The 26,840-nt window shown below is 43.5% G+C and overlaps 1 protein-coding gene across 1 annotated transcript in view; it reads left to right on the top strand.

Annotated features, from left to right (window-relative positions):
- LOC143804635 (regulator of microtubule dynamics protein 2-like) overlaps positions 1-26,840 on the top strand; it is a 161,323-nt gene that overhangs the window by 7,905 nt on the left and 126,578 nt on the right. The window contains exon 2 of the mRNA XM_077282913.1: positions 11,053-11,742. Coding sequence (XP_077139028.1) covers positions 11,312-11,742 — 431 coding nt within the window. The 5' untranslated portion in view covers positions 11,053-11,311. The remainder of the gene's footprint in view (positions 1-11,052; positions 11,743-26,840) is intronic.

Raw genomic sequence — 26,840 nt, 5'->3', positions numbered from 1 at the left:
GAACAGAGGATTGACAGCTGTTCACTTTCCGTGGATGAGTTGAAGGTTGTACAGTGGGGAAAATAGGTATTTCATACACTCCTGATTTTGCAAGTTTTCCCACCTACAAAGAATTGAGAGGTCTGTAATTTTTATCGTAGATACTTTTTAAATAATTAATTTGCATTGTATTGCATGAAATAAGTATTTGATACAATAGAAATACAGATCTTAATATTTGCTACAGAAACCTTTGTTTGCAATTACAGAGGTTAGACATTTCCTACAGTTCTTGACCAAGTTTGGACACACTGCAGCATGTATTTTGAACCACTCCTCCATACAGATCTTCTCCGGATCTTTCAAGTTTCGGGGCTGTCGCTAGGCAACATTGAGTTTCTGCTCCCTCCAAAGATTTTCTATTTGGTTCAGGTCTGGAGACTGGATAGGCCACTCCAGGACCTTGAAATGCTTCTTATGGAGTCACTCCTTACTTGCCGTGCCTGTGTGTTTCGGGTCATTGTCATGCTGGAAGACCCAGCCACGACCCATCTTCAATGCTCTTCTTGGTCAAAATCTCACGATACATGACTCCATCCGTCCTCCCTTCAATGCGATACAGTTGTCCTGCTCCCTTTGCAGAAAAGCACCCACAAAGTATGATGTTTCCCCCACCATACGTCACGGTTGGGATGGTGTTTTTGGGGTTGTACTCATCCTTCTTCCTCCAAACACGGCAACTGGAGTTGATACCAAAAAGTTATATTTTGGTCTCATCTGACCATGTGACCTTTTCCCATGCCTCCTCTGGATCATCCAGATGGTTATTGGCGAACCTCAAATGGGCCTGGACATGTGCTGGTGTGAGTAGGAGATTCTTGCATGCCTTGCAGAATTGTAATCCATGATGGCGTAGTGTTACTAAAGGTAATGTTTGAGACTGTGGTACCAGGTCTCAGGTCATTCAACAGGTTCTCCAGTGTAGTTCTGGGTTGATTCCTGACCTTTCTCAAAATCATCCTTGCCCCACAAGGCGAGACCTTACATGAAGCCCCAGACCGAGGAAGATTGACAGTCATCTTGTGTTTCTTTTCTTCCATTTTCTAATAATTGTGCCAACAGTTGTTGCCCTCTTACCAAGCTGCTTGCCTATTGTCCTGTAGCCCATCCGAGCCTTGTGCATGTCTACAACTTTGTCCCTTGGGGTCTTAGACAGCTCTTTGGCCTTGGCCATGGTTGAGAGGTTGGAGTGTGATTGATTGTGTGTACAGGTGTCTTTTATACAGGTAATGAGTTCAAACAGGTGAAATTAATATAGGTAATGAGTGCAGAGTAGGAGAGCTTCTTAAAGAAAAACTAACAGGTCTGTGAAAGCCAAAATTCGTGCAGGTTGGTAGCTGATCTCGTGGAATAAAATGCTATTTAATTGTTGTTTTTTTTTCAAAAAATCATAAAATGGGATTTTCTGGGTTTTATTTAAATTCTGTCTCACAGTTGAAGTGTACATGCAATAAAAAATTACAGACCTTCCCATTCTTTGTAGGTGGGAAAACTTGCAAAATCGGCAGTGTATCCAATACTTATTTTCCCCATATAATTTCACAGCAGGGATCTTTATCAGGGGTTCAGAAGTGAAGGCTGTCGCTCACAATGGATCTCTGATACAGTGATTCTGATGGGAGCACTCTGTAATTAAAACGGATATGAAGCTCACATGATGAGGACGTAAAGCTTCAGGTTACTCACATAATTCTAGTGAATCAGACAATGAGTCTGAAGGTACAAATCCTACACCTAATGGAATAACCCTTCAAAATCACATCAAAATCTGGATTATAATTATGGTAGCGCTAGTAGGGATAAACTATTGAAAATGACTCTCCTTCATCCTTAATAAAACATTCTATAGCTCTAAAAGTACTTCAGTTTAAGAAACCTCCTCTTCAGATGAGGATAAAATAGGAGGTGCACAAAGTTTGAAGTCATCACTTAACATCAATCGGAACAGATTTGGCAAACTGGAAGAACTTGAAACTAATAGCCCATTTAAAGAGAATCTGTCCCCCCCCCCCCCCCCCCCCGGGACATATGTGACCTATTAAAATGGGCATACAAGTAATAGAAATGTTAAACTAGTTTTACCTGTTTGCCTCATATTAGCGGTCTTGTTATTGAGAAATCTTATATTCTTTCCTTATGCAAATGATTTCTTCCAGGCTCTGGGGCGTACGGTGCCTGGAAGAAATCCCTGCCTACTGTCTTCATTATAATACTACTTCCTTCCCGTTCGCATCCTTTCTGGCACTGGAGTACCTTGCTTGAACTCCCTCTACAATATGTACCTTTGTCTACCTTCTATGGCCACTGCATTCAGAGATCTGTACAGGCGCCAGTGACTTCCGCTCCAGCGACCTCCGTGGTGTGTGACAATAAGATGCTCTGCCCATTTCCTCTTTGCATAGTCATTGCTAAGAACCATGTATACTGTACATAGCAATGACCATGCAGGGAGGAAGTGGGGAGAGCACCTTATCGTCGCACACGTCAAAGGTCACTGAAGGGGAAGTAACCGGCGCCAGTGCAGAAGATCCCTAAATTCAGTGGCCATAGAAGGGAGCTTGGAATAATTCAATAGCACAAGGAAAGAATATAAGATTTCTCAACAACAAGACCATTAATATGAGGCATACAGGTAGGACTATTTTAACATTTCTATTACCTGTATGCCCATGTTAATAGGTTATATACGTCCTGGGGGTAACAGATTCCCTTTGAAGATATACCTGCAACTAATGTACAAGGTTCCAATGCATACTTCAGGAGGTTATTTAATACATTTTTTGTATTCTTTAATTATCTACCAACAATGGCCAATGATATAGAGCCAGACAGTACCAATACAACACAGACACAGAAGAGAATTCTATTAACCCGTTTCACAGCAACATAGAGGGGAACAATATACCGTAAATAGAAATGGCTCACTTAACAACCCAATTTTAGAGATGTCTCGTAAGAACATAAGTGAAATGAGGCTGTCTTTTCCAAAGCTCTCTGAACACCAAATTACTGCTGACATCCCATCATCTTTTCTAAACACCCCTACAAAATTGGACAAAACTGAAACCGAATTGGCTATATAGTTTTAAACCAAAAATATACGGTTGATTCTGTTATCGTTTTACAAAAAGTATGGCAAACTTTGAGAATAACACAAGGAAAAATAATTTAAAGATTAGGGAAATCTCTGAAACAGTGACCTCCTCTCAACTGCTGAACTATGTCTTGAAAATGACAACTCTGCTCATTTCAGATTTACCTGATGAAATTATAGTCGATGCATATAGAATTCTGAAACTTCAGCATCTATCTATCTACCTTTTTGGAAGTGCATCTGAACAGCAAGGTGGATTGCTGTTGAGGGGAGATAGAGAGAAAAAAAAAAAAATCTTTAAATCTTCAGCACAGCGAGTGTGAGCGAGCTGAGTGTGACCTGAGCGTAAGTGTGAACGGCGGTAAGTGTGTGACTTGTGATTCAGTGACTTTGGAATCAGGGAGTTTCCAAGGGAGGAATTGCTCCTGTTTTTTTTTTTTTTTTTTTTTTTTAATTAATACTTTGTATTTATTTTTAATTAACGTTTCTGTGTGGTGCAATCCCCATTAGGAAATGTGCTCCACAATTGTTAATGCCATCCAGTGCACATCTTGCCACATGTATGCAGTCCTTGACCAGCCGGTCCAGGGTGCATACTGCTGTGCGAGATGTGAGCACATTGTGCATTTGGAAGCCCAGATTTTGGATCTAAATGTGCAGCTGGCAACACTGAGATCCATAGACAATATGGAGAGGAGTCTTCTGCTCACAGAGCAGACGCTCAATGGGATAGATGAGGAGGGGGATGGTAGGATGGAGCTGCAGGACAGTGTGGCAGTTAGCTGGGTGACAGATAGAAGGCGGGGTAGAGGGAAGAGTGCCAGGGAGGCTAGTCCTGATCTGGCACACCCCAATAAGTTTGCTAAGTTGGCAGATGAGGGGGGTGCCAGTACAGGGGTAGCACTGCTGCAGCCAGGCATGTCCTCTGAAAGCCGGAGGAGTGACTACTCCAGTAAGGAGGGAAATAGGAGAGCAGGGCAGGCCAGACAGGTGCTGGTAGTGGGGGACTCAATTATTAGGGGAACAGATAGGGCAATCTGTCACAAAGACAGGGATCGTCGAACGGTGTGCTGCCTACCTGGCGCTCGAGTCCGACACATCGCTGATCGGGTGGACAGATTACTGGGAGGGGCTGGTGAGGACCCAGCAGTCATGGTGCACATTGGCACAAATGACAAAGTTAGAGGTAGGTGGAAGGTCCTTAAAGATGATTTCAGGGAATTAGGCTGCAAGCTGAAAGCAAGGACCTCCAACGTGGTATTTTCCGAAATACTGCCTGTACCACGTGCCACGCCAGAGAGGCAACGGGAGATTAGGGAGGTTAATAAGTGGCTCAAGAATTGGTGTAGGAAGGAGGGGTTTGGGTTCCTGCAGAACTGGGCTGACTTCTCAGTGGGCTACAGGCTCTACGCTAGGGACGGGCTGCACCTCAATGGGGAAGGGGCAGCTGTGCTGGGGGAGAAAATGGTTAGAAGGTTGGAGGAGTGTTTAAACTAGGGATTGGGGGGGAGGGTATTCATTTTATAGGAGGGGAAGATAGTGCAGATAGAGAGCTGGGCACAAATAAGGAAGTTGGGGGTGGCGGTGGGATGGGGGGTGGGGTTAGAACAGTTAATAATTTAAGAAAGAATAGAGGTACAGAGAGTAACATCAAGTGCATGTATACTAATGCCAGAAGCCTCGCCAACAAAATGGACGAATTAGAACTAATGTTGTTGGAGCATAATTATGACATGGTGGGGATATCTGAGACGTGGCTGGATGAGAGCCATGACTGGGCTGTTAACTTGCAGGGCTATAGCCTGTTCAGAAATGACCGTACAGATAAGCGAGGGGGAGGGGTGTGTCTATATGTAAAATCTTCCTTAAAACCCATCCTGCGTGATAATATAGGTGAATTTAATGAAAATGTGGAGTCCCTGTGGGTGGAGATAAGGGGAGGGGGAAAAAATAATAAATTACTGATAGGGGTTTGTTATAAATCTCCAAAAATAATGGAAGCAATGGAGAATATCCTCGTAAAGCAAATAGATGAAGCTGCGACTCAAGGAGAAGTCATTATTATGGGGGACTTCAACTACCCTGAAATAGATTGGGGAACAGAAACCTGCAGTTCCAGCAAAGGTAATCGGTTTTTGACAACTATGAGAGACAATTACCTTTCACAGCTGGTTCAGGACCCAACAAGGAGGGGGGCACTGCTAGATCTAATATTAACCAACAGGCCAGACCGCATATCAAATATAAGGGTTGGGGGTCACTTGGGGAATAGTGATCATAAAATAATAAGTTTTCATGTAACCTTTAATAAGATGGGTAGTAGGGGGGTGACAAGGACACTAAACTTCAGGAGGGCAAATTTCCAACGGATGAGAGAGGATCTTGGTGCAATTAACTGGGACGATATCCTGAGACACAAAAATACACAAAGAAAATGGGAGACGTTTATTAGCATCCTGGATAGGACCTGTGCACAGTATATACCGTATGGGAATAAACATACTAGAAATAGGAGGAAACCAATATGGCTAAATAGAGCTGTTAGGGGCGCAATAAGGAACAAAAAGAAAGCATTTAGAGAATTAAAGGAAGTAGGTAGTGATGAGGCATTAAATAAATACAGAAAATTAAATAAATTCTGTAAAAAGCAAATCAAGGCAGCAAAGATTGAGACAGAGAGACTCATTGCTAGAGAGAGCAAAAATAACCCCAAAATATTCTTTAACTACATAAATAGTAAGAAACTAAAAAATGACAGTGTTGGCCCCCTTAAAAATAGTCTGGGTGAAATGGTGGATGAGGAAAAAGCCAATCTGCTAAATGACTTTTTTTCATCAGTATTTACAAAAGAAAATCCCATGGCAGCCAATATGACTAGTGATAAAAATTCCCCATTAAATGTCACCTGCTTAACCCAGCAGGAAGTACAGCGGCGTCTAAAAATCACTAAAATTGACAAATCTCCGGGCCCGGATGGGATACACCCCCGAGTACTGCAGGAACTAAGTACAGTCATTGATAGACCATTATTTTTAATCTTTAAAGAGTCCATAATAACAGGGTCTGTACCACAGGACTGGCGTATAGCAAATGTGGTGCCAATATTCAAAAAAGGGGCAAAAACTGAACTCGGTAATTATAGGCCAGTAAGTTTAACCTCTACTGTGGGTAAAATCCTGGAGGGCATTCTAAGGGATGCTATACTGGAGTATCTGAAGAGGAATAACCTCATGACCCAGTATCAGCACGGGTTTACTAGGGACCGCTCATGTCAGACTAATTTGATCAGCTTCTATGAAGAGGTAAGTTCCGGACTGGACCAAGGGAACCCAGTGGACGTAGTGTATATGGACTTTTCCAAAGCTTTTGATACGGTGCCACACAAAAGGTTGATACATAAAATGAGAGTAATGGGGATAGGGGAAAATATGTGTAAGTGGGTTGAGAGCTGGCTCAGGGATAGGAAACAAAGGGTGGTTATTAATGGAGCACACTCGGACTGGGTCGCGGTTAGCAGTGGGGTACCACAGGGGTCAGTATTGGGCCCTCTTCTTTTTAACATATTTATTAATGACCTTGTAGGGGGCATTCAGATTAGAATTTCAATATTTGCAGATGACACTAAACTCTGTAGGGTAATCAATACAGGGGAGGACAATTTTATATTACAGGATGATTTATGTAAACTAGAAGCTTGGGCTGATAAATGGCAAATGAGCTTTAATGGGGATAAATGTAAGGTCATGCACTTGGGTAGAAGTAATAAGATGTATAACTATGTGCTTAATTCTAAAACTCTGGGCAAAACCATCAATGAAAAAGACCTGGGTGTATGGGTGGATGACAGACTCATATTCAGTGGCCAGTGTCAGGCAGCTGCTACAAAGGCAAATAAAATAATGGGATGTATTAAAAGAGGCATAGATGCTCATGAGGAGAACATAATTTTACCTCTATACAAGTCACTAGTTCGACCACACTTAGAATACTGTGCACAGTTCTGGTCTCCGGTGTATAAGAAAGACATAGCTGAACTAGAGCGGGTGCAGAGAAGAGCGACCAAGGTTATTAGAGGACTGGGGGGTCTGCAATACCAAGATAGGTTATTACACTTGGGGCTATTTAGTTTGGAAAAACGAAGACTAAGGGGTGATCTTATTTTAATGTATAAATATATGAGGGGACAGTACAAAGACCTTTCTGATGATCTTTTTAATCATAGACCTGAGACAGGGACAAGGGGGCATCTTCTACGTCTGGAGGAAAGAAGGTTTAAGCATAATAACAGACGCGGATTCTTTACTGTAAGAGCAGTGAGACTATGGAACTCTCTGCCGTATGATGTTGTAATGAGTGATTCATTAATTAAATTTAAGAGGGGACTGGATACCTTTCTGGAAAAGTATAATATTACAGGGTATATACACTAGATTCCTTGATAAGGCGTTGATCCAGGGAACTAGTCTGATTGCCGTATGTGGAGTCGGGAAGGAATTTTTTTCCCCATGGTGGAGTTACTCTTTGCCACATGGGGTTTTTTTGCCTTCCTCTGGATCAACATGTTAGGGCATGTTAGGTTAGGCTATGGGTTGAACTAGATGGACTTAAAGTCTTCCTTCAACCTCAATAACTATGTAACTATGTAACTATCTGATAAAGTACCAAGGGACATCAGTATCAGCTTTAAATCACTTGACGTAAGGAACAAATTAATTACCATGACCAAAGGCGCAAAAAAACTACAAGCTCCGTACAACTCCATTCTCTTCTTTAAGGACCTATCTAAAGCAACTTTTTCAAGCCAGACGAGCATTCAAAAGCACTACCAAAGGACTCCTAAATGCTGAAATTAAATACTAGTGGATACAATCAGCATCCCTCCTAGTCTACCAAGGAACAATTTTCACCATTATGTCTCCAGGAGGTCTGGGATAACTATAACAGTTAAACATTGATTTTCCATCTAGATACAGACCACATCTCCTTTTATATTCTGAATTACAAATCTTTCTTTTCATTTGAAAAAAATACTTCTCTCACTCAACCGGATTACAAATATTTATCGATCATTATTAACACCAGTTCGTGAGACAAAGGACTCATCCTCCCAAGACCAAGCCTGGACTACAACCTGGACAATAAAGTGGCACAATAATACAGATTTCAACAAAGTTTTTTTTACAACAGGCTGAGTTTGTTTATTTTCTATGATTATTACAAGAATATCCACTCTAAGGCTAATGGAAATATTATACCGAACTTTGTCCTCCCAGGGTCGCGGAATAGTTCCCTATCTTGGCAAGTGTGCATGTTGCAACTAGCAAAACTTATGTTTTGTGCTTGTTGCTTACCTTTCTTTTCTAGCTCTTATATCTATATAAGCTGCAATAACCCAATGATAACTGCTACATACAACAAATAGGCATAGGTTGGTATTATATAATTTGCGCTGGTCTTTTCCTTATGTATATGGGGACATTTCCCTTTCCTTGCATCTCATTTCCTTCCCCCCTTTTCTCTCCTAATAAAACTTGGTTTACTTTGCTTCTTTCCTCCACACCTTTCCCCCTCTTCACCCTCCCTGGTTTAGAGTGTGTATTTATTTGTCTGTTAATTACTAAACAAAATTTAATAAAAATATTTGAATTTTTTTGGTCCTGAATTGTTGGATTTTGTTCATTCTGTCTCCCAAAAATCAGTATAGAAAGCGATCAAAAAATGTTATGTGCCCGAAAATGGTATCGACAAAAACAAGCCATCACATGACTGTATATAGAAAAATTATAGCTATCAAAATATGGTGATGCACAAACTTTTTTTTTTTGCAATACAAAGCATTTTTCAGTGTGTGATAGCAGCCAAATATATAAATAAAAATCTGCGGTATATAAATCTGATATCGCTGTAATTGCACTGACCCGAAGAAAAAAGCCAACTAATCACTTATACCGCACGATAAACGGCATACAAAATAAATAGAATCAATTATTGACCTGTTGTGTTCATTCTGCCTCCCAAAGATCACAGTAAGGCTCGGCTCACGCTTATCCTACGCTCTACCCTGAGTTTCCATGTAAATCTCTAAAATACGTGAATCAAACAGAACACCCAGTCAAAATTGTCACTACACCTGTAGATAAATTTACAGAAGGGTTTAATTAACATAATGGGGTAACTTGAAAAGAAATGTGACTCTTCTGTCACCTAGGCGCTATGTATATGGAGTCTGCAAACTACCGTATTCAAATAACACTCCTTCTCTCTCGAGAGAGAGTTGCTGTGGGGCTAAAAGTACTGTACAGCCACATATGGGGCATAGCCACATATGGGGCATGGCCACATTCGGCAGAAATTGTGTGACAAATTTTACAGCCAGTTTTATGCATTTCCCGTATGAAAATGTAAACTCTGAAGCTAAAAAAAAATGTTGTGGTAAATATTTTATTGTTTTTCTTCACTTCCCATTGGTATAAATTTAGAGGTTCTGCTGCTCTGGCTCCTCAGGGGCTCTGCCAATGTGACATGGCATCCTCAAACCTTTCCAGCAAAATCTGAACTCCAATATAGTGCTCCTTCTCTAAGTTCCTTGGGTGTAGTTTCCAAAATGGAGGCACTTTTGGGGGGTTTCCTTTGTTTAGAGGCACATCATGGGCCCTGTAAATGTATCATGGCGTCCGCTATCTATTACAGCCAATTTTGCACTTCAAAAGTCAATGGTACTCCATCCCTTCCGAGTCCTGCCGTGTATCCAAATGGTCGTTTTCCACCACATATGGGGTATCGGTGTACTCAGGAAAAACTGCACAATAAATTGTATGGTCCATTCTCTCCTGTTACCCTTTTCAAAATGCAAAATTTGGGGCTAGAGCAATGTTTTGATGGGGGGGGTGGGGTAAGATTTTCACGTTTTACTTCCACATTGCTTTCATTCCTGTGAAGCCCCTAAAGGGTTAATAAACTTCTTGAATGTAGTTTTGAGCACTTTGAGGGGTGTAGTTTTTTATAATGGTGTCACTTTTGGGTATCTTCAATCACATTGTGCCATCAAGGTTACGGTACTTTAAAAAATGATGCTAATGTGATGTAGATGTGGTTAATGTTTGCTATGCCACACAAAATAGATAATACATATCTGGATTAAGGGCATAAAAATTAAGTTTGTAAATGGCAGCATTTTCAAAAAATGTGGGGGGGGGATTGACAAATTTTTGATATTTTCAGAAATAACCATAAATCATATCGACCTAATTTTACCACCAATATGAAGTACAACATGCCATGAAAAAACATTCTCAAAATCACTGGGCTATGTTGAAGCATGCCAGATTTATTACCACGTAAAGTGACACTGGTCAGAATTGAAAAAATTGGCTTGGTCAGGAAGATGAAAACAGGCTGTAAGCCACGTCCCTTTCCAGAAAAGTTAGGCCTTATTCCTTGTCTAGCAAGGCACAAAAAGGGCATAAAACTTGTAGCGCAAGGCAAAATTAGTGTGTTGTGGCACAAATTTTGCCAGAATTCTTAACGCATTTAGCTTAGGAAATCTACCTGGATTCTTAAAAATAACACTTTGCGTCCAGATAGATGACCTGTCAGTCAGTGCATGGCATTTAACCTGCAGGAAAGTTCTATACACTAAGTGATTAATTAAATAGACACAAATTACAAAAGTTATGCCTTACATTAGGCTGATTTGTGTCACTGTAGGTCTCTGGAGGTTTTTGCAGCACTCAGAAATGATTTAGGAACTTTGAAACTGCATTTATTTAATTGGAGCATCTGTAGGTGCTAGTAAGAAAGAATAACTAACCACATAACATATTTTTTTTTCTTCATATTTCATGCATATTTTGTAAGCTTCTGTGTCTGCTCAATATGCTTATGTTAGTTAGTTACTTAACAACTTTTCTGTTTGGCAGGCTTACAGAAATCACTGACGTTCAGCGATGACTTTGGACCTTTGAAAAGTGAGATGTGTTTAATAGAACTGGGACTTGTGGTCATTCTGCGACCACTGCGTTCTTGATGGCAGCCTTCACTAGGAGAACGTTATCATAGAAATTTATGTAATAAATCTAGCAAAGGAAGAATGTAGCCTTCTACGTATTGAACTTTGTAACTCTTTGCTAAAAATCTCAGCATTGTTAGTTTAGCTCTTGCTGTGCTAACGTGAGTAATATGATTCAATCAGAGCAAAGAAGCTTGCTTTTGGGCATCCTTACAGGAGCTGCAGGCGTTGGCATTGCCTTGTTCTGTTGGAGAAGATATGGGAAACATGGCTATTTCCTTGGCTTGCCCGAGAACTGGTCATCTGCTACTAACCAGAATCAGGACAACCAAGGAGCTGTAGTGGTCCTTCAAGGTCGTCAGCTGCAAATCTTGGAGAAACTGGGAAGCCTGCTGAAAAGTGTCGAGGAACTCAGGGAGGAGGTGAAATTTCTGAAGGAAACCATTCCTAAATTAGAAGAACAGATTAAGGATGAGCTAAGAGGCAAGAATGATGGGAGGAAAGTCAGTCCTCAGCACAGAAGTCTAAAAAGGAAGAAAAGTGAGATCACAAAACCGTCGGGTGAATATCCTAGTTCAGAGGAAGCAGAAAGTGAAGGAGGGTAAGTGTCAAGAATGTATGTACTCTACCTAGGTAGATTATTGCAGTGCTGGCCAGGTCCTATGCTTTTTATTCCATACCAATACCAGATTTTGATTTTGAGGATGTCGCACTCTGGCAACATTGTCTTTCACGAAGCTTTGGCCCAAACATATTTTTTACCTTATTACAGCAACTATTACTATACAGTCACGTTAGCCCGGTATTACCAGTTAGCCCAGGTCAGAAAACAGCGTATTGGTAGCTGAATGTGCCAGATTTCCCTACAGACCTAAGAATTGTATATATGCAAACACTCTGTGTAATCTCCTTACTCCTGAGCTGAGATTAGTAATAAAGAGCTTATTCTACCTGCCAGATTTATTATGCAGAGTGCTGAAGTCTTTGAATTTAAGACACCCACTTTAAGCTGTTTTAATTCGTACTTTTTTCAGATAAAGCATGACCCAAAAAGTCAGACATCTTTAAAGGGAACGTAAAATCAGTTATCTTGTGTTAATCAAGGTATTTAAAAAGTTGTTCTCTAGTTTTAAGTTGTAATTGTTTAAGGTACTGGCCACTTCTACAGTTTATCATCGATGGCTGGCCTCAAGGCAAGGAGCACTGTGCTTACAAGCAAATCTAATATATAAAGCTGAATGTGTGTATGTGTGTATGTATGTATGTGTGTATGTCCGGGATTGGCATCTGAACCGTCGCAGCTACAGCCACAAAATTTTGCACAGTCACACGTCTGGACCCCGAGAGCGTCATAGGCTATGTTGTGAGGTGAAATTTTAACCCCGCGCTTTCCAATTCACCAAACAATTTTGCCCCTATCTACATAATGGGGAAAAAGTGAAAGGAAAAGTGTTGGAGGCGTCGCAGCTACAGGCACAAAATTTTGCACAGTCACATGTCTGGACCCCGAGAGCGTCAAAGCTATGTTGTGAGGTGAAATTTTAACCCCGCGCTTTCCAATTCACCAAACAATTTTGCCCCTATCTACATAATGGGGAAAAAATGAAAGGAAAAGTGTTGGAGGCAAATTAACAGCTGCCAGATGTGAACAAGGGGGACTTAAAGAATGACAGCGATGGCGCCAAAGAGTATATACTGTACAGTTGCTAAGGTGGGGCCCCAACATGGGATAATCACCACACCACCACGGGGATATGAACACACACACTACCACGTGCTCGAACACATATACCACCCTCAGCGCACATTTCACCACACATACACCAACCTCGCCACATAAAAGTCGAAACACAAGTCGCCGCTCAAAACTCGCCACGCGCAAAACTCTCCACATGCAAAACTCGCCACACGTGCAAAACTCGCCACATGGAAAACTCGCCACACGCAAAACTTGCACACGCGGAAAAATTGCCACATGCACAAAAGTTGCAACACATGCAAAAGTTGCCTCACACAAAACTTGCACATACTCAAAAGGCACCACACATAAAACTCGCCACGTGCAAAACTCGCCATGCGCAAAACTTGCTGCACACAACTTGCTACACTAACCTGTCACATGCAACTCGACACACAAAAAGTTGCTACACGCATGTCGCCACACAAAACTCATCTCACAAAAGTCGCTACATGCATGTCGCCACACGCAACTCAACACACACAACTTGACACACGAAACTCGCCCTAAAACACACACAAGTCTGGTATTATCCTTCAAAAATAAAAATCTGATTAATAAGCAGACAAACTACAAGAGCAACAAATGTACCATATAGGAATCCGGCAGCTGTCAGTCACATGACCAGTCTATTATGTGTATGTGTGAGCTAATATATACTGCCAGGGGGTGGGCTTCCTGTAGGCTGGGGATTTATCAGGCTGCCAATTTAGCTTACAAATACTGAGGTAAAAATACTGACCAAATAACGTGTGAACGAGGTCTAAAACAGGAGGAGATGACATACAGATATATACTATATACAGGAGGAGATGACATACAGGTATATACTATATACAGGAGGAGATGACATACAGGTATATACTATTTACAGGGGAGATGACACACAGGTATATACTATATACAGGAGGAGATGACACAGATATATACTATATACAGGAGAGATGACACACAGGTATATACTATATAGAGGAGGAGATGACATACAGGTACATACTACATACAGGAGGAGATGACACACAGGTATATACTATATACAGGAGCAGATTACCTACAGGTATATAGTATATACAGGAGGAGATGACATACAGGTATATGCTATGTATAGGAGGAGATGACATACAGGTATATACTATATACAGGAGGAGATGACACACAGATATATACTATATATAGGTGAGATGACACACAGGTATATACTATATACAGGAGATTACATACAGGTATATCTAATATATAAAGCTAAATGTGTGTATGTATGTATGTGTGTATGTCCGGGATTGGCATCTGCACCGTCGCAGCTACAGCCACAAAATTTTGCACAGTCACACGTCTGGACCCCGAGAGCGTCATAGGCTATGTTGTGAGGTGAAATTTTAACCCCGCGCGTTCCAATTCACCAAACAATTTTGCCCCTATCTACATAATGGGGAAAAAGTGAAGGGAAAAGTGTTGGAGGAAAATTGACAGCTGTCAGATGTGAACAATGGGGACTTAAAGAATGAGAGCGATGGCGCCAAAGATTATATACCGTACAGTTGCTAAGGTGGGGCCCCGACATGGGATACTCACCACACACGGGGATATGAACACACACACAAAATGCGCCACACACTACCACGTGCTTGAACACATATACCACCCTCAGCACACATTTCACCACACACACACCAACCTCGCCACATAAAAGTCGAAACACAAAAGTCACCACTCAAAACTCGCCACGCGCAAAACTCGCTACATGCAAAACTCGCCATATGCAAAATTAGGCTCACACAAAACTCACCACACGTGCAAAACTCACCTCATGGAAAACTCACCTCATGCAAAACTTGCACACACAGAAAAATTGCCACATGTACAAAAGTTGCACCACATGCAAAAGTTGCCTCACACAAAACTTGCACATACTCAAAACGCACCACACATAAAACTCGCCACGCGCAAAACTCGCCATGCACAAATCTTGCTGCACACAACTTGCTACACTAACCTGTCACATGCAACTCGACACACAAAAAGTTGCTACACGCATGTCGCCACACAAAACTCGTCTCACAAAAGTCGCTACATGCATGTCGCCACACGCAACTCAACACACACAACTTGACACATGAAACTCGCCCTAAAACACACAGAAGTCTGGTATTATCCTTCAAAAATAAAAATCTGATTAATAAGCAGACAAACTACAAGAGCAACAAATGTACCATATAGGAAATACGGCAGCTGTCAGTCACATGACCTGTCTATTATGTGTATGTGTGAGCTAATATATACTGCCAGGGGGGAGGGCTTCCTGTTGGCTGGGGATTTATCAGGCTGCCAATAGCAACCAATCACAGCTCAGCTTCTATTTTGCTACAGTTAATTAACCTGAGCTCTGATTGGTTAATATAGGCAACAAAGACATTCTCAGTATAACAAAGCTAATATATGTTAAGAAATGCTTCTATTAGCTTAGTTTTTGCCTTTTAATAATTACATTTCTATCTATTTGTTTTGTGGTTTTTGCGTGCAGAATAAATTTTTGTTAACACATTCTATTTTGCTAACAGCAGTCATTAACCCGGGCGAAGCCGGGTAGTACAGCTAGTTGCTATATAACTTCCATAGCAGCCACCTTCATTGTCTCTGGGCTTGTGCGATTCTACAGCAGTAAATCTGCCTCTTCTTGCATCATCAGAGAGTGCACAATTCAGGGCCGCTCCATCAGGAGAATACTGTCCCATCAGGCAGAAAACCTGGAGGCTGGAGAGTGATGCGTTACAGAAGAATAATGTTGAGAACCACCATTTAAAGTGCTCATGTCACAATGTTCAAAAATGTCCAGATTTTTGCTATTTGTTATTCCTGCATACCATGATTACAGGTTACCATGTCCAAAAGATCCCCTTTATTAAGGCCATCAAAATTAGCACTAAATTAAAAGGCTCATATCTCTTCAACAGACTGGCAGATTTTAAAGCAACAAAAAGCTACAAACTCAGGAACAGTGGGAATAAAATAAGAGCAACAACTGACCACTCTTGGTCTTCTTTAAATCCTTACCAACTGATGATACGTCATGTATTGGGTCTCCTGCTTTCATGCGAGATTAGCATCTTTTCTGGTAGATGATGGCTGTGTTATTCAGCCATCGTCTGCCTCTAGCAACCGCGAGAGGAGTGGAGCTCCACCTGCGGCTTTTAAACTGTTAAATGTCAATCTCTCTAGTTTAACCAGTTAGTGACCTGGCCACATTTTTCAAATCTGACATGTCACTTTATGTGGCAATAACTCTGGAATTTTTCCACGTATCCCAGTGATTTTGAGAGTTTTTTTTTTTTTTTTGTGACACAATATATAATATTTTATGATAATGGGAAATTTAGGTCAATATGTTTTGTGTCAGTTTTATTAATAAACGCATCAGAAATTTTACAAATTTCTAAAAATCAGCAATTTTCAAACTTTGAATGATTGTCTTTAATCCAGTTAGTCATACCACACAAAATGATTAATAACATTTCCCTCATATCTGCTTTACGTCATTACAATCTGTAAAATGTTTTTATTTTGTGAGAATGTTAGTGGGTTTAAAATTGTAGCAGTAATATTTCATTTTGTCAAGGAAATTTAGAACAAATATTTTTTAGCAACCTATTCAGTTTTCAAGGATTCGGCCGACCAATTAGCGAAACATGGTTCAAATCCCTCGCCAATTCGCGGCCAGGGCCAGCTCCAGGTTTTTGAGGGCCCCGGGCGAAAGAGTCTCACAGCGCACATAGCATGTAACCCAGCCCACATAGTATATAGCACAGCCACGTAGTGTATAGCACAGCCCACGCAGTGTATAGCACAGCGACGCAGTATATAACACAGCCCACGTAGTATATAGCAATGTGGGCACCATATCCTTGTTAAAAAAAAAAAAAAAGAATTAAAATAAAAATAGTTATATACTCACCTTCCGGCGGCCTCCGGATCCAGCCCAGGCCTTTAGCGATTCTCCTCGCGATGCTCTGTTCCCAGTAATGCCTTGCGGCAATAACCCGTGATGATGTAGCGGTCTTGCGAGACCACTACGTCATCTGGGGTCATTGCCGCAATGCATTCTTGGGACGGAGTGTCGCGAGGAGCGGAAAAGGCTGCCTCGGACGCCGGAAGGTGAGAATATAATGACTTTTTTATTTTTAACATTATATGTTTTTACTATTGATGCTGCATAAGCAGCATCAATAGTAAAAAGTTGGTGACACTTACAGGGTTAATGGCAGCGTTAACGGACTGCGTTACACCGCGTTATGCCGCAGTGTAACGCAGTCCATTTAACGGACTGCTAAAACGCTATTTGGGTGCTGACTGGAGGGGAGTATGGAGGGGGCACTGACTGGAGGGGAGTAGGGAGGGGCCAATTCGCGGCCGGACTATGCCTGTCGCTGATTGGTCGCACCCAGCCGGCTGCGACAAATCAGCAACGCGGGATTTCCGTGACAGACAGACACACAAACAGACGGAAGTGGACCTTAGACTATTATATATATAGATATATATTATTAATTTATATAGCACCATTAATTCCATGGTGCTGTACATGAGAAGGGGTTACATCAAAATACAAATATCACTTACAGTAAACAAACTAACAATGACAGACTGGTACAGAGGGAAGAGGACCCTGTCCTTGCAGGATTACATTGCAGGATTACGTTCTATCTATCTATATATATTCCCAAAAGTTATACCCTTTTAAAAACGGCACCCCTCAACATATACAAAACTGCTGTCAGGTAGTTTATTAACGCCTTACTGCCATTGGACGGAATAGTACGTCCGATATCAGAACCCTCGCTATGATGTGGGCTCCGGCGGTGAGCCCGCATCAAAGCCGGAACATGTCACCTGTTTTGAACAGCTGACATGTGCCCACAATAGGCACGGGTGGAATCGCGATCTGCCCGTGCCTATGGTGCTGTCCTGAGGGAAACTGCTCTGCATGATTTATGGAGGATTTCTCATCCTGGGGTGTACACGTATTCCTGTTTTTCGTCCTCTTTCGCTTTTGTCAAGAATAGATCAGATGTTGAGCCTTGTTGGGGAGGCAGCGTATATGGCTAGAACAATATCTGATCATTCCCCCATGAGTATGATACTTGAGGGTGTGGGATCCTTGCCTGCTAGGGGGTGCATGTGGAGGCTGAATCCGTTCTGGCTACACCTTATTGATTTAGATGGACACATAGGGGGGAAATTAAGGAATATTTTAAAATGAATGCTGGGTCGGCTTAGGTATTGACGGTATGGGAGGCCATGAAGGCCTATTTCAGAGGGCTCTGTATTAAGGGGATATCCCGAGTCAAGGCAGAAACAGACAGGAAGGATCAGATGTTGATAAAAGAGTTGGAGGAGGCATTAATTAACGTTTAATCCCCAGAGGCACAGGGAAGGTTAAAGGTGGCGCAGAATAGAGTATGTCAGATGGCAATGAAAACAGCGGAACGTAGAAGAATCTTTCAAACTGCTAAATACTTTGAAGAGGGAGACAGGGCGGGCCATCTCCTTTCCAGAATAGTGACGGCGCAGAGAGATTCCACACATATAGTCGCTTTGAAGGGAAGGGATGGGAAGGAGCACACTGGTTGCAAAGCAATTTTGGAGGTGATGATGGAGTATTACTCAGATCTTTATAAATCACGGGTACAGCCAACGATGATGGAGGTGGATGGTTTCTTGACAGAGGTACAGCTTCCCAGACTCTCAGTGGCCGATCGGTGACTTCTCGAGGAGCTTGACTCCGCATTGGTCTCTATGCCCAATGATAAAGCCCCGGGGGTAGATGGGATCCTGGGGAGGTGTATCTAATATATAATTGCCTAGAATACTACTTCCTGCAATTTGTGCCAACTTCCGTGGCTTTGTCCGGAGCTAATGTCCGGAGCTAATGTCCGGAGCTAATGTCCGGAGCTAATGTCCGGAGATAAGTGACGTCACCAGTGTCCTACACCCAGGCAGAGCACAGGGGCCCCAGGCAGCATATGGGGCCCCAGGCAGAGCACAGTGGCCCCAGGCAGAGCACAGGGGCCCCAGGCAGCATATGGGGCCCCAGGCAGAGCACAGTGGTCCCAGGCAGAGCACAGGGGCCCCAGGCAGCCTATGGGGCCCCAGGCAGAGCACAGTGGCCCCAGGCAGAGCACAGGGGCCCCAGGCAGCATATGGGGCCCCAGGCAGAGCACAGTGGCCCCAGGCAGAGCACAGTGGCCCCAGGCAGAGCACAGTGGCCCCAGGCAGAGCACAGTGGCCCCAGGCAGAGCACAGTGGCCCCAGGCAGAGCACAGGGGCCCCAGGCAGAGCACAGGGGCCCCAGGCAGCATATGGGGCCCCAGGCAGAGCACAGGGGCCCCAGGCAGAGCACAGGGGCCCCAGGCAGAGCACAGGGGCCCCAGGCAGCATATGGGGCCCCAGGCAGAGCACAGTGGCCCCAGGCAGAGCACAGTGGCCCCAGGCAGAACACAGGGGCCCCAGGCAGAGCACAGTGGCCCCAGGCAGAGCACAGTGGCCCCAGGCAGAGCACAGGGGCCCCAGGCAGAGCACAGGGGCCCCAGGCAGAGCACAGGGGCCCCAGGCAGCATATGGGGCCCCAGGCAGAGCACAGTGGCCCCAGGCAGAGCACACACCAAATCGGAGGCCGAGGGGCCCCGCCCACCAAATCGGAGGCCGAGGGGCCCCGCCCACCAAATCGGAGGCCGAGGGGCCCCGCCCACCAAATCGGAGGCCGAGGGGCCCCGCCCACCAAATCGGAGGCCGAGGGGCCCCGCCCACCAAATCGGAGGCCGAGGGGCCCCGCCCACCAAATCGGAGGCCGAGGGGCCCCGCCCACCAAATCGGAGGCCGAGGGGCCCCGCCCACCAAATCGGAGGCCGAGGGGCCCCGCCCACCAAATCGGAGGCCGAGGGGCCCCGCCCACCAAATCGGAGGCCGAGGGTCCCCGCCCACCAAAGCAAAGAACCGTTGTTGTGGCATTTGCCACAACACGCAAAGTTGTTGTCTGATGTCTTTCATCACTCCCCTCATAAGCATGTTCATGGATCCTGTGTAACTGTACCTTAAATAACAAGAATTGTCAAGAGCTGGTGAGTGCAGCCATTTTTTGTTCTTTCTTACTATTATTTATTAATTGTATTATTCTTACATTTGAATAAATAAAGTATATATGGATTCTAGACTCCCGATTCTTTAGAATCGGGCTGCCATCTAGTAAAAAACATAAAGAGATACTGCTTCCTGCCTTATTGGAGGTGTATGCTGCTGGTCTGGTGGAAGGGGAGCTGCCGAGGTCCATGCGGGAGGCAATAATTGTTGTACTGCCAAAACAGGGTAAGGATCCGAGGGATCCAGCTTCTTATCGCCCAATCTCATTATTAACGATAGATATCAAAATCTTGGCCAAGATGTTGGCTAACCGTTTTAACAAGGTGATAACGACATTAATACATCGGGACCAGTCCGGATTTATGCCCAATAGTTCTACAGCGTGTAATCTTCGACGACTGTTTCTCAATATGCAGGTAAAGGCGGATAATATGGGTCGGAGGGTTGTGGTGTCTTTAGACGCCGCTAAGGCGTTTGATTGTGTGGAGTGGCGGTATTTGTGGGCGGTTATGAAGGCTATGGGTTTTGTTGGGAGGTTCATACGTTGGTGCAGCTGATGTATGCGTCTCCAAGAGCCAGGATACGGGTAAATGGAGTCTTGTCGGGGGATTTCCCTTTATATAGGGGAACGCGGCAGGGGTGCTTCTTGTCTCCTCTGCTGTGTGCAATTGCTATAGAGCCCTTGGCGGCGGCAATACGGAGGGACAGGGATGTAAAGGGGTTTCGGTATGGAAACTATGAAGAAAAAATAGCCCTTACGCTGACAACGTGTTATTGTTCTTGGAAGGTGCACAGGAGTCTCTGGGGGCCGCTATGAACAGTATTTCTAAATTTGGGGCTCTTTCCGGATTACGAGGGGGTTCATTACCTTGATATACAAGGGTCTGATGGACACCTTTTTATTGAAGCATCCGTTAAGGATTAAGGAGAAATGGGTGGCGGATGTGGGCCCCTTGTCGGAGTCCCAGTGGGAGTCCATACTTCAGTATATCCCCAGGGCTTCCCTGAGTGAGGATAAGAGGGTGTCACAGTTATACCTGGTGTATAGGGTGTACAGGACCCCGGCATGGATGAGGAAGGCAGGACTGAGAGGTGACTCAAAGTGTCCCAGGTGTGGTGAGGAAGGCGCTGATCTGCTACATATGATGTGGTCGTGTGCTCGCCTCCAACCCTTTTGGGTGAAGGTGCTTAACTTAATCCAGGAGGTAACAGGAGTAGATGTGGTGCGTAACCCGATGACTTGCCTTTTGGGCTGTATGGATGATATTGCTACGGATGAATGGGGAAGGCTGACTATCGCAAGATTATTGTATGCTGCTAGAAAGCTTATCGCAATGCATTGGTTGGATGAAAAACCGCCAGGGAAAAAGGAATTTCTCAACAAGATAAATTTTATTGTCCTTATGGAAAGAAACATATACAGTAAGAGAGGTCAGAATACAAAATTTGAAAATGTGTGGGGTGGATGGATGGATTACCCAGGTGTGGCGTCTGCCGAGTTACTGCAAAGTAGAATGGGTGTCATTTAGTTGATTCTGGGGGACTCCTACATGTACAGGTGTGTTTTTGTAAAGCTTGTTATCTTTTCTCAAGAGGTGATGTTGTCAGATGGTTGTATTGGATATTGGGCAAGAGATTGGGGGGAGGGAGAGGGGGGTTGGTTAGGGGGTAAGGGTGTTTAGTAAAATGAAAATGTATTATCAGGTCATGTATCTAATGTATGGTATTTGTCTGGAAATTGTATCGGACTGTGTTATTGGCGTGTCATATGCTTTAATAAAAAAATACATGATTAGAAAAACTAGTTAAATGCCGCTGTCAAACTCTGACAGTGGCATTTAACAAGCGCATCTGGCTGGAAATGAGCACACCGGTGACCCTCGTCACATGATCGGGGGTCATCAGTGCGTCGGCATGACAACCAGAGGTCCTTGAGACCTCTATGCTTGTTGATGCCTGATTGCTATGAGTGCCACCCTGTGGTCGGCACTCATAGCAATGCTATAATTCTACATAGAGGCAATCTGGGCATCTCCTCTATGTAGCAGAGGCGATTGAGGTATGGCATCTTCTAGCCTCCCATGGAGGCTATTGAAGCATGCCAAAATTTTAAAAATAGTTTTTAAAAATATGAAAATAATAAAAAAAATATGAAAGTTTAAATCACCCCCCTTTCGCCCCATTCAAAATAAGATAAAATAAAAATCAAACCTACACATATTTGGTATCGCCGCGTTCAGAATCTCCCGATCGATCAATAAAAAAAGGATTAACCTGATCGCTAACCGGCGTAGTGAGAAAAAAAGTAAAAACACCAGAATTATGTTTTTTTGGTCGCCGCAACATTGCTGGACCCGTGGAAGCATGTTAAACACGAAACGGCCATAGTCCTGTTCTTTTACCTGCATATCTGCATTCGTCCTGCCCTCAAAAACTTTGTCCAAGAAAAGCTTTCTTAAATAAAGGACATAGGTTTTTATGACATGGTAAACGCAGTGTTGCTGCTTTTTTCTCTATTTTGGATTGTTAGGCTACGTTCACATTTGCGTTGTTGGGCGCAGCGTCGGAGATGCGACGCAACCAACAACGCATGTACACAACGCAGCGTTTTGCGACGCATGCGTTGTCATAAGATCCTACAGATCGGGACTTTCGGTGCAGGGAAAACATTACAAGTAGCGTCCCCTGCGCCCTGTCTTGTGCATCTATATGACGCATGTGTCGTAAAACGCAGTACAACACATACCGGCGCATGTCCATGCGCCCCCCATGTTATAGATAGGGGCGGATTTACGCATGAGTCAGTATGCGTCGACGACGCTGCGCCCAACACCGCAAATGTGAACGTAGCCTTACACGTGTTTTTCCAAGCAAGCACCTGCATCACCGTGATTTCACCCAGCAACGTATCGCTGACTCAGAGCCCACCTACTCCACCCGTAAGTAGACTGTTTCTTAGTGCCATTATATTTTTTCCCTTTTTGGTCTACTGATCAAAAGAACGTATCTGTACCAAAATGGTATGAATAAAAACGACAGCTCGGCACGAAAAAATAAGCCCTCGCCCAACCCTAGATCACGAAAAATGGAGGCGTTACGGGTAACGGAAAATTGCGCAATTTTTTTTTTAACCAAAGTTTTTTATTTCACCACTTAGATAAAAAAGAACTTAGACAAGTCTGGTGTCTATGAACTCGCAATGCCCAGGAGAATCATAATGGCAGGTCAGTTTTAGCATTTACTGAACCTAGCAAAAAAGCCAAACAAAAAACAAGTGAGGGATTGCACCTTTTTTGCAATTTCACCGCACTTGGAATTTTTTCCCCGTTTTCTATAACCCGACATGGTAAAACCAATGGTGTCATTCAAAAGTACAACTCGTCCCGCGAAAAATAAGCCCTCACGTGGCCATATTCACGGAAAAATAAAAAGTTATGGCTCTGGGAAGGAGGGGAGTGAAAAATTAAAACACAAAACCAATAAAAGCTCCGGGGGTTAAGAGGTTAAAGGCGTATTGGTGATATTTAAGGGGTTCAAAATAACTTTTACTGTATAATGAATGCCATTCATACAAAACCCAAAAAACTATTGTGGAATATTTTTTTCCCACTTTCCAGTACATTACGTAATAAAATGGATGGTGTCCTTCAAAAGTACAACTTGTCCAGCAAAGAAAAGTAAGCATATGGTTATGTCAATGGAAAAATAAAAAATTATGGCTCTTAGAAGAATGGAAGGGCAAAAACGAAAGCGCAAAAACTGATAATCGGCAAACCTCCTCCCCAACCTCACCACTACAATAATCCCATCCCTAATCCATTTCTTCAATCTATCACTAACTTCTGGTACCTTCCCCTGTGCTCTCAAATATGCCACAATCACACCTATCCTCAAAAAGCCATATGTCCACCTATCGCCCCATATATTTGCTCCCATTTACTTCCAAACTCCTTGAACAGCATGTCCACGCTGAACTTTCCTCTCACTTTGCATCTAACTCACTTTTCTTCCCCACCATTCCACTGAGACTGACCTGACCAAACTTACAAAGACTTATCATATGTACTCGAGTATAAGCCGAGATTTTCAGCCCATTTTTTTTTTAGGCTGAAAGTGCCCTACTCGGCTTATACTCTAGTCATGGTCCCAGGGGGTTGGTGGGGGAGGGGGAGCAGCAGCTGTCAAATCATACTCACCTGCTCCCGGCATGTCTCTGCATGTCCCTGTTTCTCCCGCAGCTCTTCCTGTGTTCAGCGGTCACGTGGTACCGCTCATTAAAGTAATGAATATGGACGCGACTCCACCCCCATAGGGGTGGAGCGCATATTCATTACTTTAATGAGCCGTACAATGTGACCGCTGAACATAGGAAGAAGCTGCCAGTTCCCGGAGACCATCTGTTAGTGAGAAGCTGCCAGGGACCGCGCCGGGAGCAGGTGAGTATAACGGGGGAGGGTGAGCATTCCAATTTTCACCTGTCCCCATTCCACTGCCGGGCTCCATCTTCCGCATCCTCTGGCTGTGACGTTCAGGTCAGAGGGCGCTATGACATGGTTAGTGTGCGCGCTGCCCTCTGCCTGAACAGTCACTGCAGAGGACGTGGAAAACGGAGCCATGCGGTGGAATGGAGACAGGTGAATATCGCAAGTGTCGGTGTCCCCGCCTGCTCAGGACAAGAGGTGAGTATGTCATTTTTTTTTTTAATTTAATCAACCTTTATGCAGCATTGTATGGGGCAAATGTTTCTATGGAGCCTCTTGTGGGATCATAATCAACCTTCGTGCAGCATTATATGGGGCAAATGTTTCTATGGAGCATCTTATGGGGCCATAATCCACCATTGTGCAGCATTATATGGGGCATATTTTATTATGGAGCATCTTATGGGGCCCATCATGAACTTTATGGAGCATTATATGGGGCATATTTTATTATGGAGCATCTTATGGGGCCCATCATGAACTTTATGGAGCATTATATGGGGCATATTTTATTATGGAGCATCTTATGGGGCCCATCGTGAACTTTATGGATCATTATATGAGGCGTATTTTGTATGGAGCATCTTATGGGGCCCATCATAAACTTTATGGAGCATTATATGGGGCATATTTTATTATGGAGCATTTTATGGGGCCCATTATGAACTTTATGAAGCATTATATGGGGCTCCTGATGCAATATGGATATTCAAAAACACTTATCCTACTGATGTCTCAATTAATTTTACTTTTATTGGTACCTATTTTTATTTTTGAAATTTACCAGTAGCTGCTGCATTTCCCACCCTAGGCTTATACTCGAGTCATTAAGTTTTCCCAGTTTTTTTGTGGTAGAATTAGGGGTCTCGTCTTATACTCAGGTCGGCTAATACTCCAATATATATGGTACTTACAGCCAAAGCTAACAGACAATTCTCTATACTCCTCCTTCTAGACCTGTCCTCTGCCTTCGACACTGTTGACCACTGCCTCCTACTACAGATCCTCTCTTCCTTTGGTGTCAAAGACCGTGCCCTATCCTGGATCTCCTCATACCTTACCAACCGCCCATTTAGCGTTTCCTACTCCCATACTAGTTCTTGATCTCGCCCCCTCTGTTGGTGTCCGTCAAGGCTCTGTCCTAGGACCACTTCTCTTCTCAATCTATATCCTTTGCCTGGGACAACTCATAATGTCCTATGTCTTCCAGTACCATCTATATGCTGATGACCCTCAGATCTACCTTTCTGGCCCAGATGTCACCTCTGCTCTCCAGAATCCCAGAGTGTCTATCAGCCATATCCTCCTTCTTCTCCTCTCGCTTCCTCAAGCTCAATGTGGACAAATCTGAACAAATTATCTTTCCTCCATCTCTCATCCTCTCCCTACCTGATCTATCTATCACAATAAATGAATTCACACTTTCCCCTGTTCCAGTAATCCGCCGCCTCTGAGTAACCCTTGACTCTGCCTTGTCCTTCAAACCTCACATCCAAGCTCTCGCCACCTCCTGTCGCCTCCAGCTCAAAAATATTTCCAGAATCCATCCTTTCCTCAACTCTCACTCTACCAAAATGCTTGTGCATGCCCTAATCATCTCCCACCGCGACTATTGCAACATCCTCCTCTGTGGCCTACCTTCTAACACTCTCGCACCTCTCCAGTCCATCCTTAACTCTGCTGCCCGACTAATTAATCTCTCTTCTCACTACACTCCTGCTTCCCCTCTTTGCAAATCCTTTCACTGGCTCCCAATTTCCCAGCGTATCCAGTTTAAACTACCAACACTGACCTACAAAGCCATCCATAACCTTTGTCCTGAGTACATTTCCAAACTAATCTCTCAATATCTTCCCTCACGTAATCTCCGGTCCTCCCAAGACCTCCTTCTCTCCTCCACGCTTATTCGCTCCTCATCCATTCGCCTCCAAGACTTCTTCCGAATATCCCCCATCATCTGGAATTCTGTGCTCCAACATGTCCAATTATCTTCCACATTTGGATCCTTTAAACAGAACCTGAAAACCCATCTCTTCAAAGAAGCTTACAACCTGTAATGACCACACGGCCACCTCAACACCATCGGAGCTACTGCAACCCCCAACCTACTGTCTCCTTCCCCATAATCCTGTAGAATGTAAGCCCCCAAGGGCAGGGTCATCTCCCCTCTGTATCAGTCTGTCATTGTTAGTTTTGTTTACTGTAAGTGATATTTGTATTTTGATGTAACCCCGTCTAATGTGCAGCGCCATGGAATTAATGGTGCTATATAAATAATAATAGCAAATAAAATAATAGTTTTATATTCCTCATCACTATGTATATAAAAAATCATAAAATCTTGCAGAT

The sequence above is a fragment of the Ranitomeya variabilis genome, chromosome 2 (assembly GCF_051348905.1).
Source record: "Ranitomeya variabilis isolate aRanVar5 chromosome 2, aRanVar5.hap1, whole genome shotgun sequence".
NCBI lineage: Eukaryota > Metazoa > Chordata > Amphibia > Anura > Dendrobatidae > Ranitomeya > Ranitomeya variabilis.
This window is presented reverse-complemented; position numbering and strand designations above follow the sequence as displayed.